This window comes from Cyprinodon variegatus, unplaced genomic scaffold, assembly GCF_000732505.1.
Source record: "Cyprinodon variegatus isolate N-32 unplaced genomic scaffold, C_variegatus-1.0 Scaffold111, whole genome shotgun sequence".
Taxonomy (NCBI): domain Eukaryota; kingdom Metazoa; phylum Chordata; class Actinopteri; order Cyprinodontiformes; family Cyprinodontidae; genus Cyprinodon; species Cyprinodon variegatus.
In genome coordinates, this window is record NW_015150564.1 from 337519 (window position 1) to 361909 (window position 24391).

General features: G+C 36.2%; 1 protein-coding gene across 1 annotated transcript in view; it reads right to left on the reverse strand.

Annotated features, from left to right (window-relative positions):
- Window positions 1–7806, reverse strand: part of ahrr (aryl-hydrocarbon receptor repressor) — an 85265-nt gene extending 77459 nt beyond the window's left edge. The window contains exons 1-3 of the mRNA XM_015374958.1: window positions 7532–7806; window positions 7062–7154; window positions 5615–5796 (exon numbers count right to left, since the gene is read on the reverse strand). Of these exons, the coding sequence (XP_015230444.1) occupies window positions 5615–5796; window positions 7062–7123 (244 nt within the window). The 5' untranslated portion in view covers window positions 7124–7154; window positions 7532–7806. The remainder of the gene's footprint in view (window positions 1–5614; window positions 5797–7061; window positions 7155–7531) is intronic.
- Window positions 7807–24391: the final 16585 nt, after the last annotated feature.

Below are 24391 nucleotides of genomic sequence, written 5' to 3' on the forward strand. Positions count from 1 at the left end.
CATATATGCACAACATATATATGTATAATGTTGCTCTATATTAATAAATTAGGGTTCGAGGTAATACCACTGAAACTAGATTCTGGTTACACTATTTCACAAATGGGTTACTGTCAAATAAAAGGCTGCCTCAATAAGCAAACTCCAGTGTTGATGAAAATCAGGTCTTTCCAGTAGATCAGCTTATAACTATTACAGGAGTCAAACACTTTACTGTAGCAAACTGTTACTTTGTCAATGTTTGTTCTTTTACCCACACAACAACAAATGTGAGTCCGTTGATCACTATCTTACGGGAGGATTTTAGTGCCTTTCTGTAAGATACAGTTGCAGAACCTTAAACTTTCCGAGGTTTTATAAACTCTACAAACATTTGTTGAGAGGAAGGAAGCCATTGGCTGCAGCTGACAAACCAACCACGCGCTGCACTTCCATTGAAACTGTGGCCACAACACAAGCACATGAAGACCGCAGAGGGCAACCTAATGAAGTTGGACATTGTTTTTAGATGCATTGCGTGCAAACGGCTAATATAGGGTGGGTGGGCGGGGGGTTAGCTAGAATTAGATCTGTGTATCTGAAGCCACCGCATTTCATTATGCTCATTGAAGGGGGTGGCATGTTAGAGAAGACTTCCAGCCCTTTAGTGTGTGGTCTTAAGGTTTTTTTATTTGTAATTTCAAAGTTTCGACGGATATCTATTAATTTGCACTTTTGACACCAAAACATTTTCCTGGTTTAAACTAATCAGATATGTTTTCCTTCGCTGTCTACATTTCATTAATTAACCTAACACTACCGAAAATAAAAATAAAAAAAACACTCAGAATCTGAATCAGAAATACTTTAATAATCCCAGAGGGAAATTACTGAATTGTAATTACTTACTCACAGCGTCTCTGCTTTTTTTTTTCATTTCAGTGTTTAATTTATGTAAATAAATTCTAAAAGGTAAAACCAAATAAACAAATAGAAACTACAAAGACATTTCTATGACAACAAGTTCAAACAGCATAATCCAGCCCAAGGTTTTTTTTTTATTTTAAATGTGCTTGTTTTTTATGAAACCAGTCAAGGTAGAATCATGATTTTATCAACTTTCTTTATGATCTGAGACATAAAAATAATGGTGGGGAAGAATTTTTTAACATAACTATGGTTTAAATATACAAACATTAGCAGTGAGTCAGTTAAACAGAGTTTTTTTTTTCTGAAAAACCACAAATATGTTGCTTTTATTTCAAATATGTAGATTTTATTTTGTTGGAGATATCCTTAAAACTTCCTTAAACTTTTCATTTATTAATCAAACATCTCAAGTGGGGTCCCAACCTCAAGTTTAAGGACCTTTAAACATAATAAAAACTATTTAAGTCAGTCATTTGTACAAATTATTGTCTACTTTTTATATACATCAATTTCAATATAAGCTCCACTATTTTTTTTAGTGCAAATGGAAAGGAGAGAATAGCCCTAAATGAATAATAACTACAGTAAATAGTAACTCGTGATCTTAAAGAGCAGATGGGGAATTACAGCCCAGATGTTGTATAAATACACCTAACTGGAAATAAGCTTGAAAAAGTGTATTTAAAGAAAAATTCTTCAAAAAAAAAAAATGCATTGGTAAAATTTAATTTAATTTTTATTTTTTTTTTTTACAGTTAAACAAGCATAAAATTCATGGAAAGTAAATGTAAATAAATCTTACTTTCACAATCGCTGTATTCTTTATAATTCACTTCTATATTACACATTATAATAAGTAATAATACTTATATATTTAAGTATATTTGTAGAAACCATCCACACCTTTCAATTTATTCTGTCTAAGATCATTTTTCCACATGAGATAATTCCAGGTGACTGTATGCTGCACTTTTAAACACGTCATAAACGGATTGATTTCCTTGAGATAAAAGCAAAATAAAAACTTTCCATTGCTGGCTTTTATTTACACATACACTCATCAGCCTGGAGGTATAATTGAACAAAGTACACAGGTGAGCACTGTTTGCTGTGTCACATCTTGTAAAAAAAATCCCAGGACTGGATTAAAAAAGAAAAAAAAAAAGTTCCTGCTTCTCCTCTCCATAAAAAATAAATCTACTGAGCCAGTCAATAAAGTGTCCACCTGCAAGCAACCTCACACACTCCCCTGTTGGACAAAGCGGATAACTGCACCCTAAAGAAAAAAAAAGTGGGATTCTTCCTCTTTGAAACTGTTCATAAAGACAAATGAAACCTAAAGCTGCAGGTTTCATGTCATATTTTCTGTCAGTGACTCATAGACAATTCTGACTGTTGTTGGAAACCACAGGAAGGATGTGGACATGTACTTGCTGCTCATCTCAAATATATGTAGAAATGCGCCAACTTTGCTTTGTGTTTGAAAACTACTTTGGGGGGGGGGTGATGTGGGTCAAGGCAGTTGATCGTTTGGAGGCCCTGCAGAGCCTCCAGATGTAAACACAACCAAATCCCTCATGTTTCCTTCTAATTAATCTCATTTGTGAAGCATCAAAGGTCAGATAAGCCGGTCACTCCTGCCACTAATAACAGCAGAGGGGGAGTAAACAAATATGGGCTGTGAGCCAGATACATATTTCTTAATGCTTACAGTGTTTCCATAATTTTGCTCGGAGCTAAAAACAATTTCTCCAAATCCCCATCGGTGTCTAATCCCTAACAGCACAACTGATGCTCGTGACTTGAGGAGTTTTCCAGAATTCCCTTGGAAGCGCTTCATTTGCTTGGACAATCCTCAGCATCACCCTACACCTGGTAAGCAAAAGCTTTCTTTATCTCTCCATGAACCCATGATTACTCAGATTACCACCTGTTCTTCAACTTTGCGTGCTGGCTAAGCTAAATGAGCGTTCAGGTATATAGCGGCGTGTAGGTGTGCATGTGTGTGGGAGGGAAGAATCCAACAGGAAGCCAGTTGTTGGGTGTCATTGCCAAGGAACCGGATGGTGGAGATTAGGAGTACACTGGAGATCAGGGAGCACAACTTTTAGCACAAAAAAAGCTTGCAAATCCCCAAAGCGACTTCTCAGAACCAACGATGGGAACTTTGTTTCACCCCTCTGATTCCGTAGGCGTTGAACTTCGCAGGACCTTGGCTTCCCCTGTCCTCTAAACCTTTTATCTGCCTTAGGCATTACCACATGGCCCAGTCACCAAGGTATACCCAGGTTGTAAAATCTTACAGCTTCTCACTGCCGAACACTTTCCATTTTACATTTCCTACAGTTTGAAGTCCTTAATTTCTGACTACAACAGAGAAAGCTTCAAAGAGGCCTGGATTATTTCATCTAATATGTAGTGCAGTTGTCTAGCTGGCTGGAAAAAGGGCTAATTCAGTCTTTGGTCAACCCAAGCAAAGGAGGAGGCAGGCGTGATCATTTAGAAGTGATTTATTCAATGAAATGACAGCAGACAAAGTAAAACAAAGAGAAAAACACCTGGAAACATGAGGAGCAGCCAGAGAATCCAGTGACACATTGTTGGAACCTGAGCTTCAATACTGGGAGAATGATAACTGCAGCAAGGAACTGGGGATTGTAATTACCTGAATGAAGTACAGGAGAGGTGAGGAAATGACTAACTGAATGATAACTAAACACAGGTAAACAAAACCTAAACTCAGTCAATACGCTTTGCAAATGCATTGTATTCCTTTTAATAACTATAAAAAGATCAATCTGTCTGTTTTCTGTAGATTTCCGGTCATAAGGAATGCATATAATCAAGAATTGATTCCTTCCCACTATCACCTCAATCCTCATCATCATGCAGGAGGTCAAAACATTGCGCCTGTAAGCCAGGCCAATAACGACCCGAGTGACTCCCCATTAAAAAGTGGTGGACCTGTTTTGGTTCAATTTGCATGCTTTCTAAGCCAAAACAAGGCCTTTGTTGTGCTAATCTATAAAGCCTGGAGCTCCACACTACTCCAGACAGTTTGAATTTGGGAAAGCTTCCTGGATGGGAAGCGAAACATCTTTAAAGTCGTAGGGAAATAGCCGTTCCAACCATTGCATTTCCAAATTCTTGTGGTGCACGACTTTACACGAGTGAATAAAGTGAATGTGATTGGTCGTTTATCAAGGGGGCGGGATTGTTTTGGTGGAAGGTTCCCAAGCAAGTTTGGTCTGCTGGTTTGCTAACCAGTTAGCAACTTAGTGCTAGTAGGTTCCCAATGGGAAATTACATTGCGACCAAGTAGCACTAAATTGGTGACTTAGCAACAACACTGTCAAGGAACGCTATGGACAGAGGAAACATGCAAGAGGAGGAGAGTTTTGTATCAGAAGTCGTGGATTAGTCTCCTCCGTCATACATTGTTTATTTAAAGGAGGAAATCGGGGACGAAGATGTTGTGGAAGAGGACGCCATGGCGGCAGAAGCTTGGTTTGGTGTAGAAGGCTTACAGCCATCCATGTTTGAGCCCTTGCCTCGCAACGCTGCCAGTTCTGTTAGCTCTACGCCTGCCGAAGACACAGACGTCCATCCCTGTGAACACTGCGACGAAACTCAATGGGAAAGGAAATTATTATTATTTTTTATTTCAACCGTTGCGTATATCAGCTGCGAGATACGAATCAAAATGCTATGTCTGGAAAAAATTTAATTGACAGATGATCGATGATATATGATTAGCCGAATTTAGGTGTACAAGCTGACGCATAATTAACTGGCCTGCATAAAAAATTTTTTATAGAAATGTTCTAACTTTTGGGACACTATGGTCTAATAAAGAGTACATTCATATACATGTTTAAGCCAGAATGATTTGACATTTAAATATGATTTTGCTACGACTTTAAACTTGGAAAAAAAAGTCCAGTGGTTTGTTTTTAACTTTTTTGGAAAAACATATAATAAAGCTGCAGTTTAAGTAGGGCTGCCTGTTTCTTCTGATTAATTTTTGTCAGTTTGTTAATTTGGTTAATTAGACCATGCTGTATTTAAATCTTTGTGATAACGCCCTGATGTTATGGTATTTTCAGCCAAAGTTATCATAATGTGAGAACCTCATAAATGATCAATTATTAATGTTTCTTATTCTGAAAGTTAAAGATGAAGCTTTTCGGTTGCCTACATCCAGCATTTGTGTTAATAAAGCAGCAGTTAAGGCCAGCAGCAACTAAATACGCTCTTCAGAAGCACATGAATATTTGAAGTTCATGGTGGAGAAACAAGAGGAGGAGGAGGGCAGCAGATGGGTTGGAAAACAAGACTTGGAATCAGCCCCACTTTCTACTAACATGTAACAGAAGTAAACAAAGGCGCAGCGGGGATTTAAGCCGTATAAACAGACCAACTTTATTCTCGTATTTAGAAACCATCTTAAACTCATGACTCATCCTCTTCAGCTTGATAAAATGTTTTTGCAATGGAGCTAACCTTGCACTCTTAAAAAAAATGGGGTGCAAAGTTGGAAAATTATAAAATGAAATCAACAATCCTCATCAGCTGAAAAATGCTCTCCATCATCCACTGTGATCATATTAACACACTAATTCACGGTAGTTACTTTGGCATTCCTTCAGTCAGGGAGCAAAACCCTTTCAGCAGCATGAAAACAAACTTTGAAGCCACTCTTTACCTTGGAAGAAGCTTTTGACGCGGAGGTAGGAGACGGCCAGGCGCAGCACGGACAGCTTGTCCAGTTTGGAGATGACATCTGGGGGGAACGGCAGCAGGCTGGCCAGCCGGTCCAGCTCGGCATTGAGCCTGTCCCTGTGCCGCTTGGACGGGTTGCTTTTCTCACTGGCAGACGACGGCTTCCTGTGGGCGAGACGGCAGAAGAGATAAGAGGACACTGATATGTAGATGTGGGTGCAAAACTTCTGGAGCAATGTTGAACTTTAAAACCTATTTTAATCTTTTTGTGTTAACATATCTATTTAAAATTGAATTTAAGTTAATTTCTTTAACATCACATGGATACAATATATCCGGTTTGTCAGTCTTTATAAATATTAGTTACAATTAGGAATAAAATGTATAAATACGCTCTTTGCAGGTGAGTTTTTATTAAGTCTCTAATATGGCAAGCTCAGCAGGTTGCAAAAGTATACAGAGCAAGATGACTTCATAAAACCATACGGCCTACAAGGACTTCTAATATGCCATAAAACCACATTTATTATTCACTTTCGACTATAAGTAAAGGAATGAAAAAGCTCCAGAAACAATAAAATAAAAACTGCAGCACTCGCTCCTTTCAAATGCTTCCCCACAATAAAGTTAGTGGATAGACTGCATGAAATGTCTCAGTGGAGCTGGAATCAAACGGAGGGATTTCTTATGCTGTGCCACATTTTTTCTAAAGAATCAGAATTAAATATATTCTAAAAAATGAAAAAAAGAGTCTTAAATCCATGGTCTAAATTCTCTCTATATTTTTTTGTTAGGTTGGATTTATTTTATTTTTTTTGCTACTTTACCAACATAAAAAAAAAACAACAAAAAAAACTATGGCAACCACAAAAACAGCAGAATACCGATGCGCTTGTTTCATTTTTAGGAGCTGTAAAGGTCCACGAAGAGAAGTGGTTTGATGTGGCGAAGATTTCCTCTCAGATCAGCAGCAAAAGGCAGAGCCAATCATGAAAACTTTATAAACGCCAAAGGCTTTTTTTTTTTTGTTCTCCTTCTTTTTTAAAAAAAGACTACCACTTCCTTAATAACTTATAAAACATACTTTTCACTATTCATATCTTCCATTAGGATGACAAATGTGGATTCCTCATCAAATAAAGTCACCAAAATAAAAAAAAAGAAAATAATTAACTCTGGAAACCTAATTTAACCCCCCTCACACCTCATAACTTTAAAGAAAGAAGTTAGAGTTTAATGCTATAATCTTATCTATTAATGATAAGCAATAAAAATCCAGAGATAATGATAAAAGTGTTTCCTTTGTTCCCTTTTTACTGTAAGTTATAAGTTTTATTTAAGCTTAGATTAAGTTTATCTAGCCTAAAGGAGTTTACGCACATGCAAGTGCTTATCTAATACAAGCTCAAGATCAAGCATGACTCCTTAACTGTTTCTGGACGGGCTTCCTCCTCTTCCTGCCCGCATACATGCAGTCTCCTGGTGGGATCATGATCTTGCGCTCCGTGGAGGTAGCAGGTGCGCTGCGGATCAGACAATGGCAAGTTAGAGCTGCTTTAACCAAAGGCTGGAGGGAGAAGCTTCCAGCGGGCCTACAGGTGTAGGATGACAGCTTCAAAAGCAACATGTTGCAGTACATTATGTCCCCAAAGGTCAGGCCCTGACCTGTGATCAAATCTGCACAGCATTGGTGCAACTTCAGCTTAAAAGTTGGAGAAAAAAGTTAAATTATCTGATGATTGATTTTAAAAGCTCATCATTAAAAATTATCAATCAAAACTCTCTGGTTATAATGTTAACAGGGCATCTTTAAAAACTGGAGAAAAAATGGTTATTATTAAAAGAAATCATCAAACAATAATAAAAAATAAAAAAAAATGAAAGGGATGATTAAACTAACCCAGAACACTCTTGGATTAAATCCAGAATCGATTTGGCTCCAGAATCACATCCAGTTTAAAATGCGCCAGAGATGCGCCTGGCAGAGGTGCACCGGCTCCGGGCAGCGATAGATCCGATCCGAGCGGCCGGGGTTCCTGCAGGAGCTCCGCGCTGATGTTTTCATCAGCGTCGCTCTGCTCGCAGGCAGATGTTGGCTGATTCTTTATACTCAATTGAGTCGCCTTGACTTCCTCGCGTTTCAGGTGGCGGATTCGTCTGAATGACATGTCGAGTTCTTCGCACGCAACTCGCTGCCTCGCAAACAGCGACGCGAGCGCACACACACAAAACAGGAGCTTATGCTGCGTTCAAGTCAAGTCCGTAAATAAGACAAAATCGTTTTGTTGTAGTTTAAAGTTTACAGCGACCGTAAATTTTAGATTGAGCATCAATATTATATTCTAAACACATATAAACAAGTTGACTTGAATTATTTGGACAAAAATACATAATATATTATCAACTAATCACAACTATGTTACTCATAATAACATCAAAACAAGAAAACTCTAATTTATTTAATTAAAATGACTTTAAAGCTAACGTCCTAAGAGCTGTTCAGCATATACCTACTATATATGTGAATGCTTAGATGGTGAATATGGGTTGCAAATAGCTATAACTATTGATTTCTTACTGTAAGTAATACAAAGTTTAATATGCAAGGAAGCTGTTTTAGCATTTAAGGTCAGGATTGGAGTAAAAAAAAATCCGCCATTCCAATTTTTTGTGCATGTTTGATTATGTTTCCCCTTTCAAACTTCTAAGTAAACAAAATATCTTTAAGTTATAGCCTACTCTTTGCTTTCAAAACAATCATACAGAGACTTTTTTGTTTGTTTTCTTTTATTTTGCAATGTCAAACATTCACAATAGCTGAAGTCCCTTTGTAAATCTTTAGTTAATATAAGCGCAGCCTTTATGTAAAGTTCATAAGTAGCCTACATAATCGAGAATTAGTCGATCATGTATCGGTTACTATTTTTTCGAGCAGTACTTGAAAGCACCATTTGTTTAAAGCTGGTCGCGCTAACTGACGCGTGCACACACCCAGACACACACAAAGCTCCAAAGACACACACACACGGGACAGAGGGAGGGACTAAGGGACGGCAGGGTGGGTCAGTCACTCCAACAGGACAGACTGGGCTCCTAAAGCTCCACTCCAGTCAAGATGGAGCTTTAAAATCAAACAGTTTGTGATGCTGGACTAAACAGGGAGTCTAAAGTAATTTACTGGCACATAATGCACCATGGTGCCTGAATGGGTTTAAATAGGGAGTATCAACAGAATGAGTTATTAGTATAGTTTTGAGTCTGGGACCTAAAAAACCGCAATGGGCAGTGGTGGTTCTAGACCAAATTTACCAGGGGGCGGGATAGGAACAGTGCTTTGTTGTTGTTGTTTTTTTTTTGTTTTTTTTTTAGACCCAGAATAATAATAAAAAAAAAAAAACTGCAGAGAATGGGTTATAAATGAAGTGGTTCCCAAAGTGGGTGAACCACAAACATTTTACAAGTGTTAAAAACAATGTTGGGTTCTGTTACAGACTGAAATATCCATTAATAAAATTGTATTTTCAAAGTGCTTTTTTTTTCTTTTTTTATATTGTATTTTTTTATAGCAGTATATTATATACCACTTTTGAAAAGGTAGGATTAGAGGTGCAGTATTTGTGGGTGCACAAACATTCCTGTAAACCAGATGGGGGCCCCAGCAAGTAAGGTTTGGGAACCACTGGTTTAATGTATAGGCCACAGAGTCAAGGACCCACTTTGGTCTTTGCAGCTGCAGGCTGCAGATCCCTGGTCTAACAGGTGATTCATATTTAAGCTTAAAGTGTAAAATCTATTTTTTTAAATCACTTTCATGTTCATTTCAATTCAGTTTATTTATATAGCGCCAATTCACAGCACATGTCATCTTAAGGCACTTTTACTGTTCACCAGATCATACAGTCAAACTGATTCAAAGTTTTCTATCAAAGGAAAACCAGTTGATTGCATCGACTTATTGACTCGAATGCAATCCTTTACACTAAGCATGCATGTAGCGACAGTGGAGAGGAAAAATCTCCCTTTTATTAGGAAGAAACCTCCAGCAGAACCAGGCTCAGAGTGAGCTGAGGCTGACTGGAGTTCAAGGAGACAGAAGCAGAGATACAAAAAGCAGCTCTAAAAGGTGGCCTGTCCAGGAAACACACAGCCAGGAAGACGAGCTCCGAGCCAGCTCCCATGTCATGTTTATTCTTTATCTCTTTATACATTTGAATTGTGTTAATTAATTCCTAAATTTATATTTTTTGTATTATTTACAGATTTTATTTGCAGGTTAACAATTGTTGATTCTCTTTAGCTTTGTTTTATTATTTTTCTTATTTATTTTATTTTTATTTGTTCTGAGGTATGACAGGAAGTGATGTGGATCAGTCCACTTCCTATAGGCCTTGGAAAGAACCAGCGTTTTGGTTTTGGGGCCTATAGTTTTTACCAGTGCAAGAGAGGTAGGGCAAAATAAAAAGTTTGTACTCTTTAATTGTTGGCAAAAATAGAAAATAAACCATCCAAAACCATCATCAAGACTGGACATTGAACCTTCTTTTTGCCTGCGTATAGAAACTTGATCCCAGTGCCTTAGTAGTTGCTTAAAGGAATTTTAACTGTATGTTTGGCTTGGCAAAAAATCACCACTAAACTACCCTTTACCTTAAATAATAGACTTTTACTCACTTGGTGGCAGTGGAGGTTCTAACATATCAAGGGCCCTGGAGAAACTCCCTCCTGCCATCCCACATACACGCAAACATCCACCAACAGTTTTCAACAAAAATAAAAATGAAAAATCAACAACTTAAATTTTGTGACTGTAAAAGAAAAAAAATCATTCTTAGAGATTATATATTGTGTAAAGCAATAATAATCAATGTAGAGTCAAAGTTTGACTAATTTAATTGAGTCCCTTTTTCCACTGAAAGCCCTGGGATTTAATCCCCAGTATCTGTTTAACTCAGGTGATGGAAATACTTGGAAATGTGTCACTCTGCTTTTCCCATTTCTCTGAAAGGCCCAGGGACACAGATTTAATTCTGCCTGTGACAAACTGCACTACACCTTCAGTACAGCAGATGGCGATAATAAGAAGACACAACTGTTTGTGTAGGACCTGACCACCTTTAAAGTTACTTTTATTAATTTGATATTGCAAAACCCTTCACATTAAAACTTTAAATAGTTATTTAAATGTATTTTTATTAACATTTATGTAGCCGAAGTTGATGCTTCAAAACTACTGTACACAAAAAATTTATGACAACACTAAAAACCGATTAACAGACATATTTATCTTTTATTATACTAATTATCAGAAAAGTCTGTAATGACTACTGCACAAACAGACAAACTTTAATTTTCCAAAGGCAAGGCAAATTTATTTGTATAGCACAATTCAGTGCAAAGACAATGCAAAGTGCTTTACATGATTAAAATATAGGAAAACAAAACAGAATCAAAGCTAGAAGGAAGGAAAAAATAACTAACGAAATAAATAAATAAAATAAAAAATGCAGAAACAAAAAAGAACATTAAAAACACTTAGACTAAAGAAAATAAGAAAGTCTGGAGGGTTGATACACTGATAGCAAGTCTGTGATGTATTTAGGTGCTAAGTAGGTTTGTACGTACAGGGAATTGGTACCCTGACTTTGTACTCTTAGGAAGATGTTTACAGTGGAGTTGATCATGGAAAGACTTGAAGATTCAAAGAGTTTGGATGCATCATCCAAACCATGGTTCCACCATCTTCAGCGGTGTTTGCATAAAACCAAGGAAAATTTATGAAATATGCATATAAAGGGGTTAAACTCCACTAAGTTAGGTTAACATGAAAAGCTAATTTAAGTAGAATCTTTTATGTGCAAGCAAATATTATGGGGCATTCGCAGTGAAAGCTGTGGATTTACATAGTATCCCTATGAAAGTGGAGGATGCAAGAGCAAAACAAGCTCTGTGGCACGTTTGATAAATTCTCTATCCACCATGTTGAGTAGAAACTTGAAGGCAAATGGAATCTCAAGCTCCTCCAATTTGATTATGTGATCTGCAGTGAGCGCAGCGGCAGCTAACCGCTCACACTGAGCCTGGTTCTGCTGGAGGTGTTAAAAGGGAGTTTTTCCTCTCCACAGTCGCTACATGCATGCTTAGTGTGAGGGATTGCATTCAAGTCAATGAAATCAACTGTTTTTCCTTAGATAGAAAACTTTAAATCAATTTGACTGCATGATCTGGGTGAACTGTAAAGTGCCTTGAGATGACTTGTGCTGTGAATTGGCACTATATAAATAAACTGAAGTGAATTGAACTCAAGGTCCATCTGAAATGAGAAGCGGTCAACTCCCCGCATTCAGGTGGACATTACCGCTGACACCGTGCTCGGTGTGAACACACCATAATAGTAAGAGGGAGGTTTGACCATTAGTACTCCATTAAAATGTTTTTTTTTTACTGAAGTTTGGAGAAAATGTTTATTAACAACACATATATCTACTTATAATGTCAGAAAATTGGGGTGAAAAATATTGGATGTTATACTCTGGTACTCGCAGGCTTTACCTCATACCTAATGTTAACTTTCAAAGGCTGAATTCTTTATAAATGAAATATTCTCTCCAGGTTTAGGAATCTGATAGCATAATACTTTGGACCAGCAGAATACGTCTGTAAAGAAATGGCCACATTAACTCATTTATATAAAATAATACATCACAGAATCAAAAGTATATCTGCTTTTAAAGTAGAATCCTAACTCTTACACACAGGGGAAGTTCTGGGGTGTACTTTCTCAAAAGAACTATAATGGTGTTTTGCTCTGTTTATTTAGAATATTTTTTGGTGAGGTTTAAATTATAATTTTTTTATCACATATAAATCAGAAATACTACTGGAGAAATATTCTTTAAGGCTTGCCTTAATAGAGGAACCAAACATTTGCACTTAGACCAAATAAATGTAAAGATATATCTGATTTAATATAGTTGTCTATTTTTCTTTGGTAAAAAACTGTTCATCAGGGTATGAAAATGCAACCAAAGCTTTGAAAGGCCTTGGTAGCATTGGTAGCTGGTGGGTTTTAGGTCTGCCCCAGGCTTCAGTAGGGCCATGGAAACAAAGCTAAGCTTCTTTTTTATAATGTGTTGAAAGTAAAAGAAAAGATTCAGTTTTGTTTCCTTACAAATAACTGAATGATGCAAAGTGAAAATAAGTATTTGTTCTTCATTTAAGCTGCTAAACAAGATGATTTGACAATGGAAAAGGATTTTTGCCCTTAGAATAAGATAATTAGGTATTATGCACTTTAAAACAGGTATTGGGTTGTTTTTTTCAAATTTTATCACAAAGTTAATAACCTTATTCCATTTGCAAACTGTCTTACTCACCTGCACAATTAAAGGGAAAATATACATATTAAAAAATATATATATTATTATTTTTTGTTTTGCAGTGTTTCTTAAATCTTAAATTGCAGTGAAACATTTTATTAAGTGTGGAAGAATCCAGATAATAAAGAATTATATAAACCACAGATGGTCAATGCTGTTCCCTGCTTTTTGCTGTGGCACAGACTCTTGAGCATCATCAGACCGTGTGATGTACTGAGTAATTTGACTTTGACTACACATCCAAACAAAGAAAAAAAACAGACTTGAGCCCTGACCTGCTCATATCTGGACAAAAGAGCACTAAATTTCTTGTGCAAACAATAAATTGCACATGTACTAAGATTGTGGCAGTTCATACCAGGTGTAAAATTTGGAGGAGCGGAGTGGTCGTTAAAGGAAAAAAGTTGGAAGCTATGAAGTTGGAAGAAATAACAATAATGATAAAAATTATAATCCTGCCAAAAATGACATTTCTAGTTAAATATGTCTGTCATTCAGTTCAAGTTCAAATAAAGCTAACAAATTTTTTTATTAACCCCAAAGGGAAATTAAATGGCATATTGCACTCATGCCAGACATTTTGCGTGCATATTTATATGCAGATTGTCTACATGTAGATGCAGAGACTTCATTCGTAGATTTGAATAACACTGCGGGTGGTAAGTATCTACATTTGTTTATTCTCCTCCCGATATTTTGAATGATCTGATAATCAGCATGTTTTCTGCATATTCTTGAATGCAAAAATGCTGTAATAAATTACTCCTGCTCTCGCACTAATTTCAAAACTGCAGTTTAATTGAAACCTGGTTAGTAGATCAGCTTTGCTGCTTTTAATAATATAATAATAATTGAAATGTATTGATTTCACATTGGCGCAATTTACCTCTGCATTTAACCCATCCCCTTAGGGAGCAGTGGGCTGCCATTGTTCGGTGCTCAGGGAGCATTTCAGGGTTCAGGAACCCAGAGTGTCAGTCTGTGGGAGTGGGGCTCAAACTCAGAACCTCTGGTCCTAGCTCTATGCCCTAACCACTTGGCTGCCACTCCCCTTTTATATAAGAAGACTAAAATGATCAGGTAATAGAAATATAATTGTCATTCTATACAGGATAAAACCACCTGTTTCCATTTAGGCTGATAATAAAATAACCCAAAATAATGAAAACTGTAACTCATATACAGTCGCATGTTTACATTATCACTGCTGCTTACCTTTTATTACTGCTGTAATTTTAAAAATGGAAATGTCTTGAGAGCTGTACTGAACAAAATTTATTTTTGTATACACTGTATGTGAACAAAATTACAATAAAGTCTGTCTAAGTCTAACGTCTAAGCCTAATACTATTTGCCTTAGTAGAAGTATTTGACTTTACAAGTGAGCAGAGAAAAATACATCTGAAAAAGGTATTATTAAAAGAAAACAAAGAGATAAGATCCCAATAAAAGACTAAGAACAGTATCATTAAATTACTTGTGTTTTATTTTTGATAAAATGCAAATTTTCTTATAATCTAGAAAAAAATAAAAAGATACTCAATTGTTTTTCCTTGCCTCTAGTAGTCATATGCTGATTTTATAAACTATTTTTAAGTTGGTGTTCTGCTTCCCCCTTTTAAATTAAGTGCTAAACATAGATTTTAAGCTACACAATATTTTAAACATATAATATTAGATGTATTATTTGCTAAATTTTTCTCTTACCTATGCCATAAAAAGTCATGTATTTTCCAAGCAAGTTTAGCTGTACTTGAGATTTTTTTTTTTCTAGTGTCTCATGTATTTACTTAAACTGTAAATAACATAATCTGCTGATTTGGCTTCTTTTCTTCTTTAAAAATGCACATCTAAAGATACAAACTTGGCCTCAACAGCTTTTGCTGTTATCTTCTCTACTGCCCCCTGGTGTTCTAGTTCTGGCCAAAACAAGCAGCAAACACACAAGTACACACAGACTCACCTTGATATGTTTTTTTTAAACGTCATTTTTTTTATACATTTCATCTTTTATCGCCTCAAGGCGTCAAATGATACTTTAGGTGGAAAATTTGTACAAGACATGTGCACAAGGGAATGATTTGAATAATTTTTGATACCTGTCAGCCATGGTGATAGGTACTTGGATGTGATGTGTCTAAGGAAGTTTCATGCAGTCTTTTTTTTTACTAGTTGTGAATAGTTTTGCATGAAGATTTTTTTTATTTTTTTTTTTTTGCCAAAACCTTGATCTACTTACTAATAAATCCTGCTGACAGTGTTTAGCTGTCGCAACACATTTTGGGAGCAAAAGAGTTGATTAAAACAGCTATAATCATCTGTGTTTCTTTTACATAATGCATGCCAGTATGGGAAAGAAAACAGACAGGGTAATGGTGGAGGAGTTACTATAAGAGGAGCAATCAAATCCATGTGTTCTGCCCCTACTACTAGGTCTGACTTTGTGATCTTGAGCATGAAGCAGTCAGGATGCACTAGTGACAAGGCACGTGGCACTTTATCAGGGGAGATGTTTTATTTGTTGTGACAGGTGGAGCCGTGGATCCATAGAGGCCTTGTTAAGACTGTCAGCGGCTGCCATTAAAGCTACAGGGAGCTTTGGTATCGTTACAAATCCACAGTCAACATTATCCAAGCTGCCTTCCAGATTAGCCCAGGCTTAAACTCTCGATAACCCTACCAGGGCTGACCTTCGCACGCAACCCCGAATGTGTCCACACAACATGTGTTCATGGCTAAATGCGCTTTTAGGAGTAAGGAGCAGGGAGACAAATGAGGACCTGCAGGAAAGCCCACCGCCAAATGCTATAGTGTGGCTTTCATTGATTAAGACGTCTCCATTAGCATCACAGTGGGATTTCAGGAGACATGCAGGGCTGTGACATGACAAGTCTCATCGTAATGGACATTCATAATTGATGCGAGGGCCAGTATTGGAGAGTAGTTAGCACACACTTGGTGTTCCCTTGTTACTGTCATTAAGAGCAAACTTTTTCTTATTAAGTACCACATGACTGCTCAGATGGAAGTAAGGCTGCTGCAGAACAAAGGACACAATATGCAGCATGCTCCTTTCAAAAAAGGCTCAGTCAAATTGGATGGAGAGTTTCTGTCAACATCAATTCTCGTATCTTACCACAGATTCTCAATTGGATTTAGGTTTTAGGTCTTTGTAGATTTCTAGATACTATAGCACTGAGGTTCAGACTTTTTGCCACAGGGGCCAAATTCTGTTTTTCATTTTATTTTTTATATATGCATATATAAAAATACCCTTATTGTCCCACAATGGGGAAATTCGTTCTCTGCATTTTGACTCATCCCCTTGAGGAGCAGTGACCTGCCATTGTGTGGTGCCGGGGGAGCAATCAGGGGTTAGGAGCCTTGCTCAGGAACCCAGAGTGCAAGTATGCATGCAATATTGTTCATTTTTTCCAGGATTTCATTATGGATTTCCTTCATTAGAGCTCTTTTTCCTTCCAAACATCATTAAAGAACAGATTTGTGAGGTGCCTGGGTAGTTTTTTTGTTTTGTTTTACTATCAATAAATCTTTCTAGACACTTTCTTAATTTGTATTTGCATACTTTTTTGTGCGCGTGTTTTTCTGTTTCCATTTCCACTTTAAGGGATTTTTTTTTTAACATAATAACATTCACATACAACATCATTACAGCTTTAAATATCTGCATAAATACTGAAAAGGCAAAACGCGCACAAGAAGAAGACACAAAAAAAGCATGATAGCAACAATATCAACTGAATATATAAAGAGTGTATTCATAAATAAAAATAAAAATAGCGAATACAATATTTGGGGAGGGGATTTAGTCTGAGATTTTTCCATAACTCCTTCACATTAATTTATATGTCTGCTAATTTTAACATTGTTCTTTACAGCACCATCTTTTTGCCCTTCAGATATAAAAAGAAATTAACATAAACGTTCACTATTTCCTTTCGACTTAATGATGATGAAGTGTTTGTGGTTATTTTTGCAACAGCACCTGGAAAATTTGCAAACCTACTGCTGATTAACGAGCAGAGGAAGCTGAAGTGGAATCTGTTGTGCACGCTGATTCGACTGGAAATGGTCACCAAGACTGAGTAATCCCCATATTGTCAGTGCATCCATAGCATACACAACCAGGTAACTGTGTGCACCATAAACAGTAGCCAAGTTAGAACCAGGCTACTGTCACAAGCGCACACTGTACACCGTATGATGTTGTTGAGGGAAACAAAAACCTGCTCAATAATCAGACCTTGTTAGAAGATGCTCTGATGCAAAGGTTTGAGTCACTCGTTTTATCTTAGTTGAGTGGTAGCATTGCTGAACAGCCCCACTCACTGAACATCAAGTGTTTAATACCACATCTTATCAGGCTGATGTTTGTTTGGGGCAATAAGCGGATCTTCTTTTATCTCATAAGATGGTAAATCTCAAATCTAGAACACTGTTTGAATGTACCGTGAAATAATATTAAAGAAGGCCGATTTGTAACATTGTCGGACTAAATTTTAATAAAGATCACTTCATAAAATGAATGCAAAACCTTATACACAGATATCCCTTTAAATGACGGAATGGATCAAAATGGGAAAGTTCAAACAGCATGTCACAAAGTAGGTCAGCTTTGTTAATGTAGGTTCAGTTTTTGGATTATTTAAGTTTTAAATAATCTGCTAGCATAACAAAGGTGTTCTGTTGGCAACAAATGCTGAAACGTCGATGTAGCCAAGAAATAAATGCATTTTAAACACATGCTTTAGTTTGTTTTGGGTTTTCTTTTTTATCTGTCATTGATTCTATTAAGATTTGCGTCAACCGCTAAAAAAGAAAAAAAGTGTTTGGGGATTTTCGAGATAATCCTTTGTTGACGTTTGGATTTTGGGTTTTTCGAGGGTCATTTGATGGGCAGATGGAGGGTCAAACAGAGATTGTCTTCTATCTCCTGCTTCCCTCGATCATTCTGTAATCTGCTTGGGGCTCTTGACTTTACACAAGAATCAGAGGGAGAAGGGCTTACGCAGAGCGCTGTTGCGTAACACCCAGGATAGCATACAGTGGAGCTTGCTTGATAGAGTAATGATAATGGAAGATGAGTGTACAACCCGACAGCAGCTAAATGCTTCAACTCTGTGTGCACACATGGAAAATGGGTTATACCCACGCATCCTGGGTATTTAGTGGGAATGAGTCTTTATTTACAACCAATTATAACCCACAGATCCTGGGGTTAGTAAAAAAGAAGAATATGAGAACCTTACAGCAGCTTCCGCACTTCTGGGGAAGATTTAAAAAGTGAAATACAATCAATAATCTATAATTGCAATAAGGAGTGGGTTAATTTCAAGTAAATATATATATGAAAAAATTCAACCTTTATTTTGAGCACATTCATTAAGTAAGGAAATGATGCCAGAGTTTCTATTAAAGTCTGATTCTGAGGATTATGATTTTATCTCTCTTTGAGTGTAAATTATTTTGTACGCTTTGGATCCCTGTTCTGCCCAGTCATATATGATATTTGTAGTGCATGTCCTGATATTTCAAAGTCTTCTCTTTTTTTTTATTTTTTTATAAAAAATATATTTCAAAGACTTCCTAATGCCATGCAGTGCACTCTGTGTAAGGTTTTCATAGCCGTTTGTAAAGCAGGTAAAGATCCCCCTCCATCTCTAAAACCATTAATTAAATATTTAGAAAGCTCTCTTTGTATTTTCAGACCAAAAGATGATTATTCTATATAGATTGAAGTTGTTCGAGTCCATGATGGCATGTTTGTTTCTTTTTCCAGCTTTTATTGACATTACACTCTCACAAGTATGGAGCAATAAAATGAACTCTCTGGATTTCACCCATCCAGGCACAGTGTGAGGTTAAGGGTCTTGCTCAATGCTCAGGGACCCAGAGTGGCAGTCTGTGGGAGTGGGGCTCGAACTCAGAACCTCAGAATTCCAAGCTCTATGCCCTAATCCCTAGGCCACCATTCCTCTTAGCATATCTTCCAGATTAGCAGTTAGAATAACTATAGATAGCTTTTATTTTTTATTTTTTTAACAGTTTATTTTTCGTATGGCTGTGTTTCTTAACGCCAAAGAGAACCCCAATAGATCTACTTCAGAAGTGGAGCATAAGAAAAGGTCTTATTTGTTAATAAGGGTCAAATGTTGGTCAAATTGGACTGATAACCAATTAAATGATACATTTCTACTAATATATGGGGCTCCTAAGGGCTGGTGCTCAGCACTCTACTTCTTTAGTTATTTTACTCAGAAATTCATCATCCATTTTCAAATGAGGGGTGCTGGTGCCTATCTCCAGCTGTTATCTCCATCAACAGTCCATCGCAGGGAAACACAGAGACAAACAGGACAAACAACCATTCACTCACACACTCACACCTAAAGAGAATTTAGAGAAGCCAATTAACCTAACAGTCATGTTTTTGGACTGTGGGAGGAAGCTGGAGTACCCAGAGAGAACCCACTCATGCTCAGGGAGAACATGCAAACTCCATGCAGAAAGACTGCGGGCCGGGAATCGAACCCAGAATCTTATTGCTGCAAGGCAGCAGTGCTAATAATAATTTACATAGTCCCAATTGAAACCAAACATTGTCTTCAGACATTTTACCAAACAAATAAACTGAATCTGTAAATAGGCTTAAATGGAAATACATTGATAATACAGATTCAAATTAGGATACATTTTTGTTCAAGAAAGGTTTAAAGATCCGTCAATAGCAAATGAACAGTTTAAAACTTGATAAACTCAGAGAAGTATTTCTGTCATTTGGTACTGGCTGACATTACCAAACAAGAAATCTCCAGATAACTGCTGATTATTATCACCTTTTCTTTACCCCTAAGGTAAGGATCCTTAATAAGATGGAGATCTTTCTCTGCTTTGGAGATTTTAGGAAAGCAATATTTGTCTTTATTTAAATCAGACCTTTTTATTTAAGTATTCTGATTTTGGTTATTGGTTAATCAGATCCTTTCTGCACAGATTAGACTGATCATTTCACAGCTTAATGACAGATTCAAATCTCAACATTATTTGATATTCATCAAAAAAACATATTTGTTTTCTATTAAATTCCCATTAAGTCTGTGTATGCTGTTATTTTTACATTTTCAAATGTAATGATTTGAAGTTATTGTGGAAAACCTAGTATAAAATTTTATTTCTAACCCTAATCTCGCCCCTTTGTGCCTTTCCACTCAATCGAAGTCAGCTCAGGTCTTATTTACAAACCCAGCTGTGGCAACAGAAAGGACTTTCTGCCTTATTTGGATCAAGATCTACATATACATCAACGGGAGTGCTGGGAATCTATCTAATAAGGTCATATTTTACCCATTAAATATATGAATTTTGAAATGTATTAGTATTTCATCAGATTACATTCAGACATATTTTTTTCACTTTTTCTTTTACTTAAAGGAAAAAAGAAACTCTTGATCCGTACTGGTCAAATCAGCTTAGGTTTCATGCAGACATTCTCCTAGTCCATTCACTCAGCCTCTTGTATCTCATAAATCTCGACTCACATGGTAGACATCTTGGCTCAGATCTTATGTAAAGAAAAAAAAAAAAAAAACTCCCCTTTAAAAATTCACCAAAACCTTTTGCATCCATTTTTGAGCAGTCACAGTGTTTGGTTAGTTTCCAGAAAGCAGCCATTATTCATGACTCTTGTTTCCAACCACAGCACAACTACTGTACTGACAGCTACAAACAATATTATTTAATGTTATTCAATCTAATCAAAAGCATATGATCATGAAAACAATTATGAGGAAATTGAATGAGTCACTCCATTTGGTTCCCACATGCCACAGCCATGTTAATATGTTCCAAATGTGGCTCCTGCAGATTCCTCCCTATGAAGGTACATCTGAGCTCCGGGTTTGCAGCAACGGCAGCAGGAGAGGGAAGCCGTCCAGCTCTGCAGCCATGTTTTTCATTAAACGCTACAAGAACTCTGTCGCCTGCCTGTCGGCTTCGTCCATATCAAGGTCATCAAAAAATTGGTTTCTGATCGGGGTCTGGATTCATTGTGGGCATTGATGTTCTTTGGAGATGTCGACGGCGAGGCTTTAAACCAGGACTTGTTTAGGAAACTTTTTTTTTTTTTTTACACTTGGGCAGAAAATTTTAACCAAAAAGCCACTAAAATCTAAATCTGTACAGTTATATGGTAAATTTACATGGTCACGGGGACTCGCCGCCCACTTCACAGTGGGTCCCTCAATCAAATGAAAGAAAACCCAAACCAGAGCTTAAAGACCATGTTTTTTCCTAATCTCATTTGTCTGTTATGATTTATCTCTATCCATATTAGACCGTGATTATGAAAAAGAGCATTTTAGTAATTCAAAACACTGAAATGCCTTTTTCGATCAGAAATGACTGAATTACACTGCTGCAGTCTATCCCAGTCAGTTTGGAGACTTTATTAAAATGTGCAATCTTTTGGTAAACCCAATAACTAAGCATGACTCACTCTTTTAACCCCTAAAATCTATTATATTTTATAGCTACAATGCAATTATTTCCTTCCATTTAGTGCTTGTGTTTTATTGCTGTTTTTATCTGAAACATTTAAAGATAAGGTACAATCTGGGATTTACTCTTACACTCTTGCAACTCTTAAAATATTTAATACAACTTCTCTGCTAATGCTACTCATAGGTTCCCCAAATCTAAGCTTTTTAAAACTGCTTATTTTTATTTACTATCCATGTGCTATTATTTGTTTAATTTCTAAATCATTTCAGAGTTTTTTTTTGTTGAAGTTAGAACCTATCTATGTCTGTTAAGCTAAATTTCAGTACAATCCACTAACAAAGACTGAAGCAGTTTGTGGAAAAATTACCTGTTGAATACGTTATTGCATGGCTTTTTCTGATATTTGAAGTAGGTCTACAAGGATCTGCATGCAGGCTAGTTTTGTAGCTTTCAAACTCCACAAAAACTCTAAGCCTTGAAAAAGAACAGAACAAATGTTGGCTGGATGTGCTGCAGTTTCAATGCAAAACATTTTGGGCCCTAAAAAATGTCTGTCTGCAAAAGCAGAGCAAATATAGCCCTAAATGAGTAATTATGATAGCAGTATACAACTGGAGACAAAATTCAAGCTTAGTACGTCAGACTTTTATTTAATATATTTCATGTAACCTAAAAGATAACAATGTTGTATTTCTTGGTTTAAAACCAATAACTTCCTAATTAAAGCAGGCAGACATATATACTTGTATATTTGTATAGGGATCTTGCTGTGTAGGCTAAACACTGAAAAAATAGATCTAGAAATTACATAACATTTATGAAATACATTCATTTGGCCTTAATTTGAGCAGCTACACTGGAAAAAATCGAAATCTACATAAGTAATTTTTTCTTATAAGTGCATTTTTTCTTGTAAAGAGAAGGTAAAAGATACATTTGGCCAATGGAACAAAACTATTTACATTTAAAATAGGAAAACACAATTGCATTGTCTTAATTCAAGAGCATTTTATCTGATTATCTTATGTTAAGAGTAAAAATACTCATTCCATTGGCATATCATCTCATCAACCTACCTAAATTAAGAGTAAATGCACTTAATTTTGGACATTTTTAATTTTTTCTAGATTGTTTTTCCAGTTTAAATAGGATGATCTGCCAATTACATTAGTATATTTGCCCTTATAATGAGTTAATTATATATTATAATCTTGAAAAGAGAAAATCTTGTTTTTTTTTCTTATTTTAAATGTAAATAGTGTTATTAAACTCGCAAATTGCCTCACTAACCTGCTGAAACCTAGGGAAATTATTTCAAGAAAATGTTGCTTATATTTCCGTTTTTGCAGCGAAATTCAGATTTTTATTTATTTTATTTTTTTCCTTGGGCAGCTCTAAAGCAGTGTTTGTGATGGGAATATGCACACTGTCTTTCTACAGATGCAGCATGGAGTATGTGTAGACCTGCGGTGCTGATGACCCTTTATAGAGCAAGTTACTGTTTTTTTATCACTTGCATACCCCTTACAAATGGAGCCCCCTCCGTCCCTCAGTGATGTCTAGAAGCACTAGATCTATATCCAGCCATTCAGCAAAGATCCTGCTACATGGCTCTACATCTTATTTTGGTATTTGACCAATTAGATGAGCCCTTAAATTATATATTACCTACTGTAAATTAAGTTTTAAAAAAAGTTAGCAAGTCACGAAAAAAAGGTAAAAGGCTATTTGAACAGTGAAAAAGTAAAGTTTAAAAGTTAATAAGCCTAGTTAGCATTATATTTAGGTTTATAAGCTAAAACAAATTAAGTGCCAGTATCAGCATTAATGCCTCTAAGGTTATGTTGTACCAGAAATTTTGTTTTTTTCACTCTCAGAGTGCTTTTCATGAATTTCCTAAAAAAAAGCACTTTTGTTATTTTTCTTAATTTATTCAGGGGAAGTTGGCGTTCCTTGTTATTACATTGACATACATTTTTGCCATCAAAATATCCATATTTTTTAAAATCTTACAAAGGTAATAAGGTCTTGTCCTGGATTCCAATACCACTATTTGCTTGAAATTTAGATTTTCAAAGTATTTCACCGAGTGCCCTATAAAGGGTTAAGTGTAATTCATGTTAAACATTAAAAACCACAAAGCTTTATAAAAAGAGATGGAGCAAATGGACTAGATTTCTGGAAAACAAAGATTGAAATGTAAATTTGTTTGCTGTTTTCATCCTGTATCTTTTCATCTTTGTCAGAATGTAAGTAATTCTTCTTGTCGACAGTGGTTCCATTCTGTGTTCTGTATGTGATTGTTAAACGAAACACATTCAATAAACATAAAGTATAAAAAAATAAAAACCACAAAACACCAAAACCGCAGATTTATCACTTTAGGATTTAGCTTTGCTGAACTACAGTAAGTAGCTGCTCCCTCTATCATTTATCTGTCCTGTACAAAGATTTGTAGAAGCAGCATTAAATGAACGTTAAGGAATAAACATAAAGAGTGCAGGGATTTTAAGTCAAGGGGTTGAAGACAGAAGTAAATCAGCTCAAGAACCGGATGTTCACTGCCTCCTTCTGGAGGAGGTGTGATCTTACAGCCGCATGGAGAATCTTTCTCTCAAAAGTCTCTGTTTTCAGATAAATACAGATTTTAATGACTTTCAGGTCTTCTGTTTTTTTTAGTTTTCTTTTCAGGTAGTTTGCTTAAAGTCTTTAAATTTGTGTGACTGTCGTCTTGATGTTAAGCACTGCTTAGACTTTTTAATAAGGAAAGAACATTATTCTATATCCCTCTATTTGTTTTAAACTGCCTCCCAGCTTGATTGTGCATTTTATAGCAGTAAGAAGATCATCTGCTGGGACTAGTG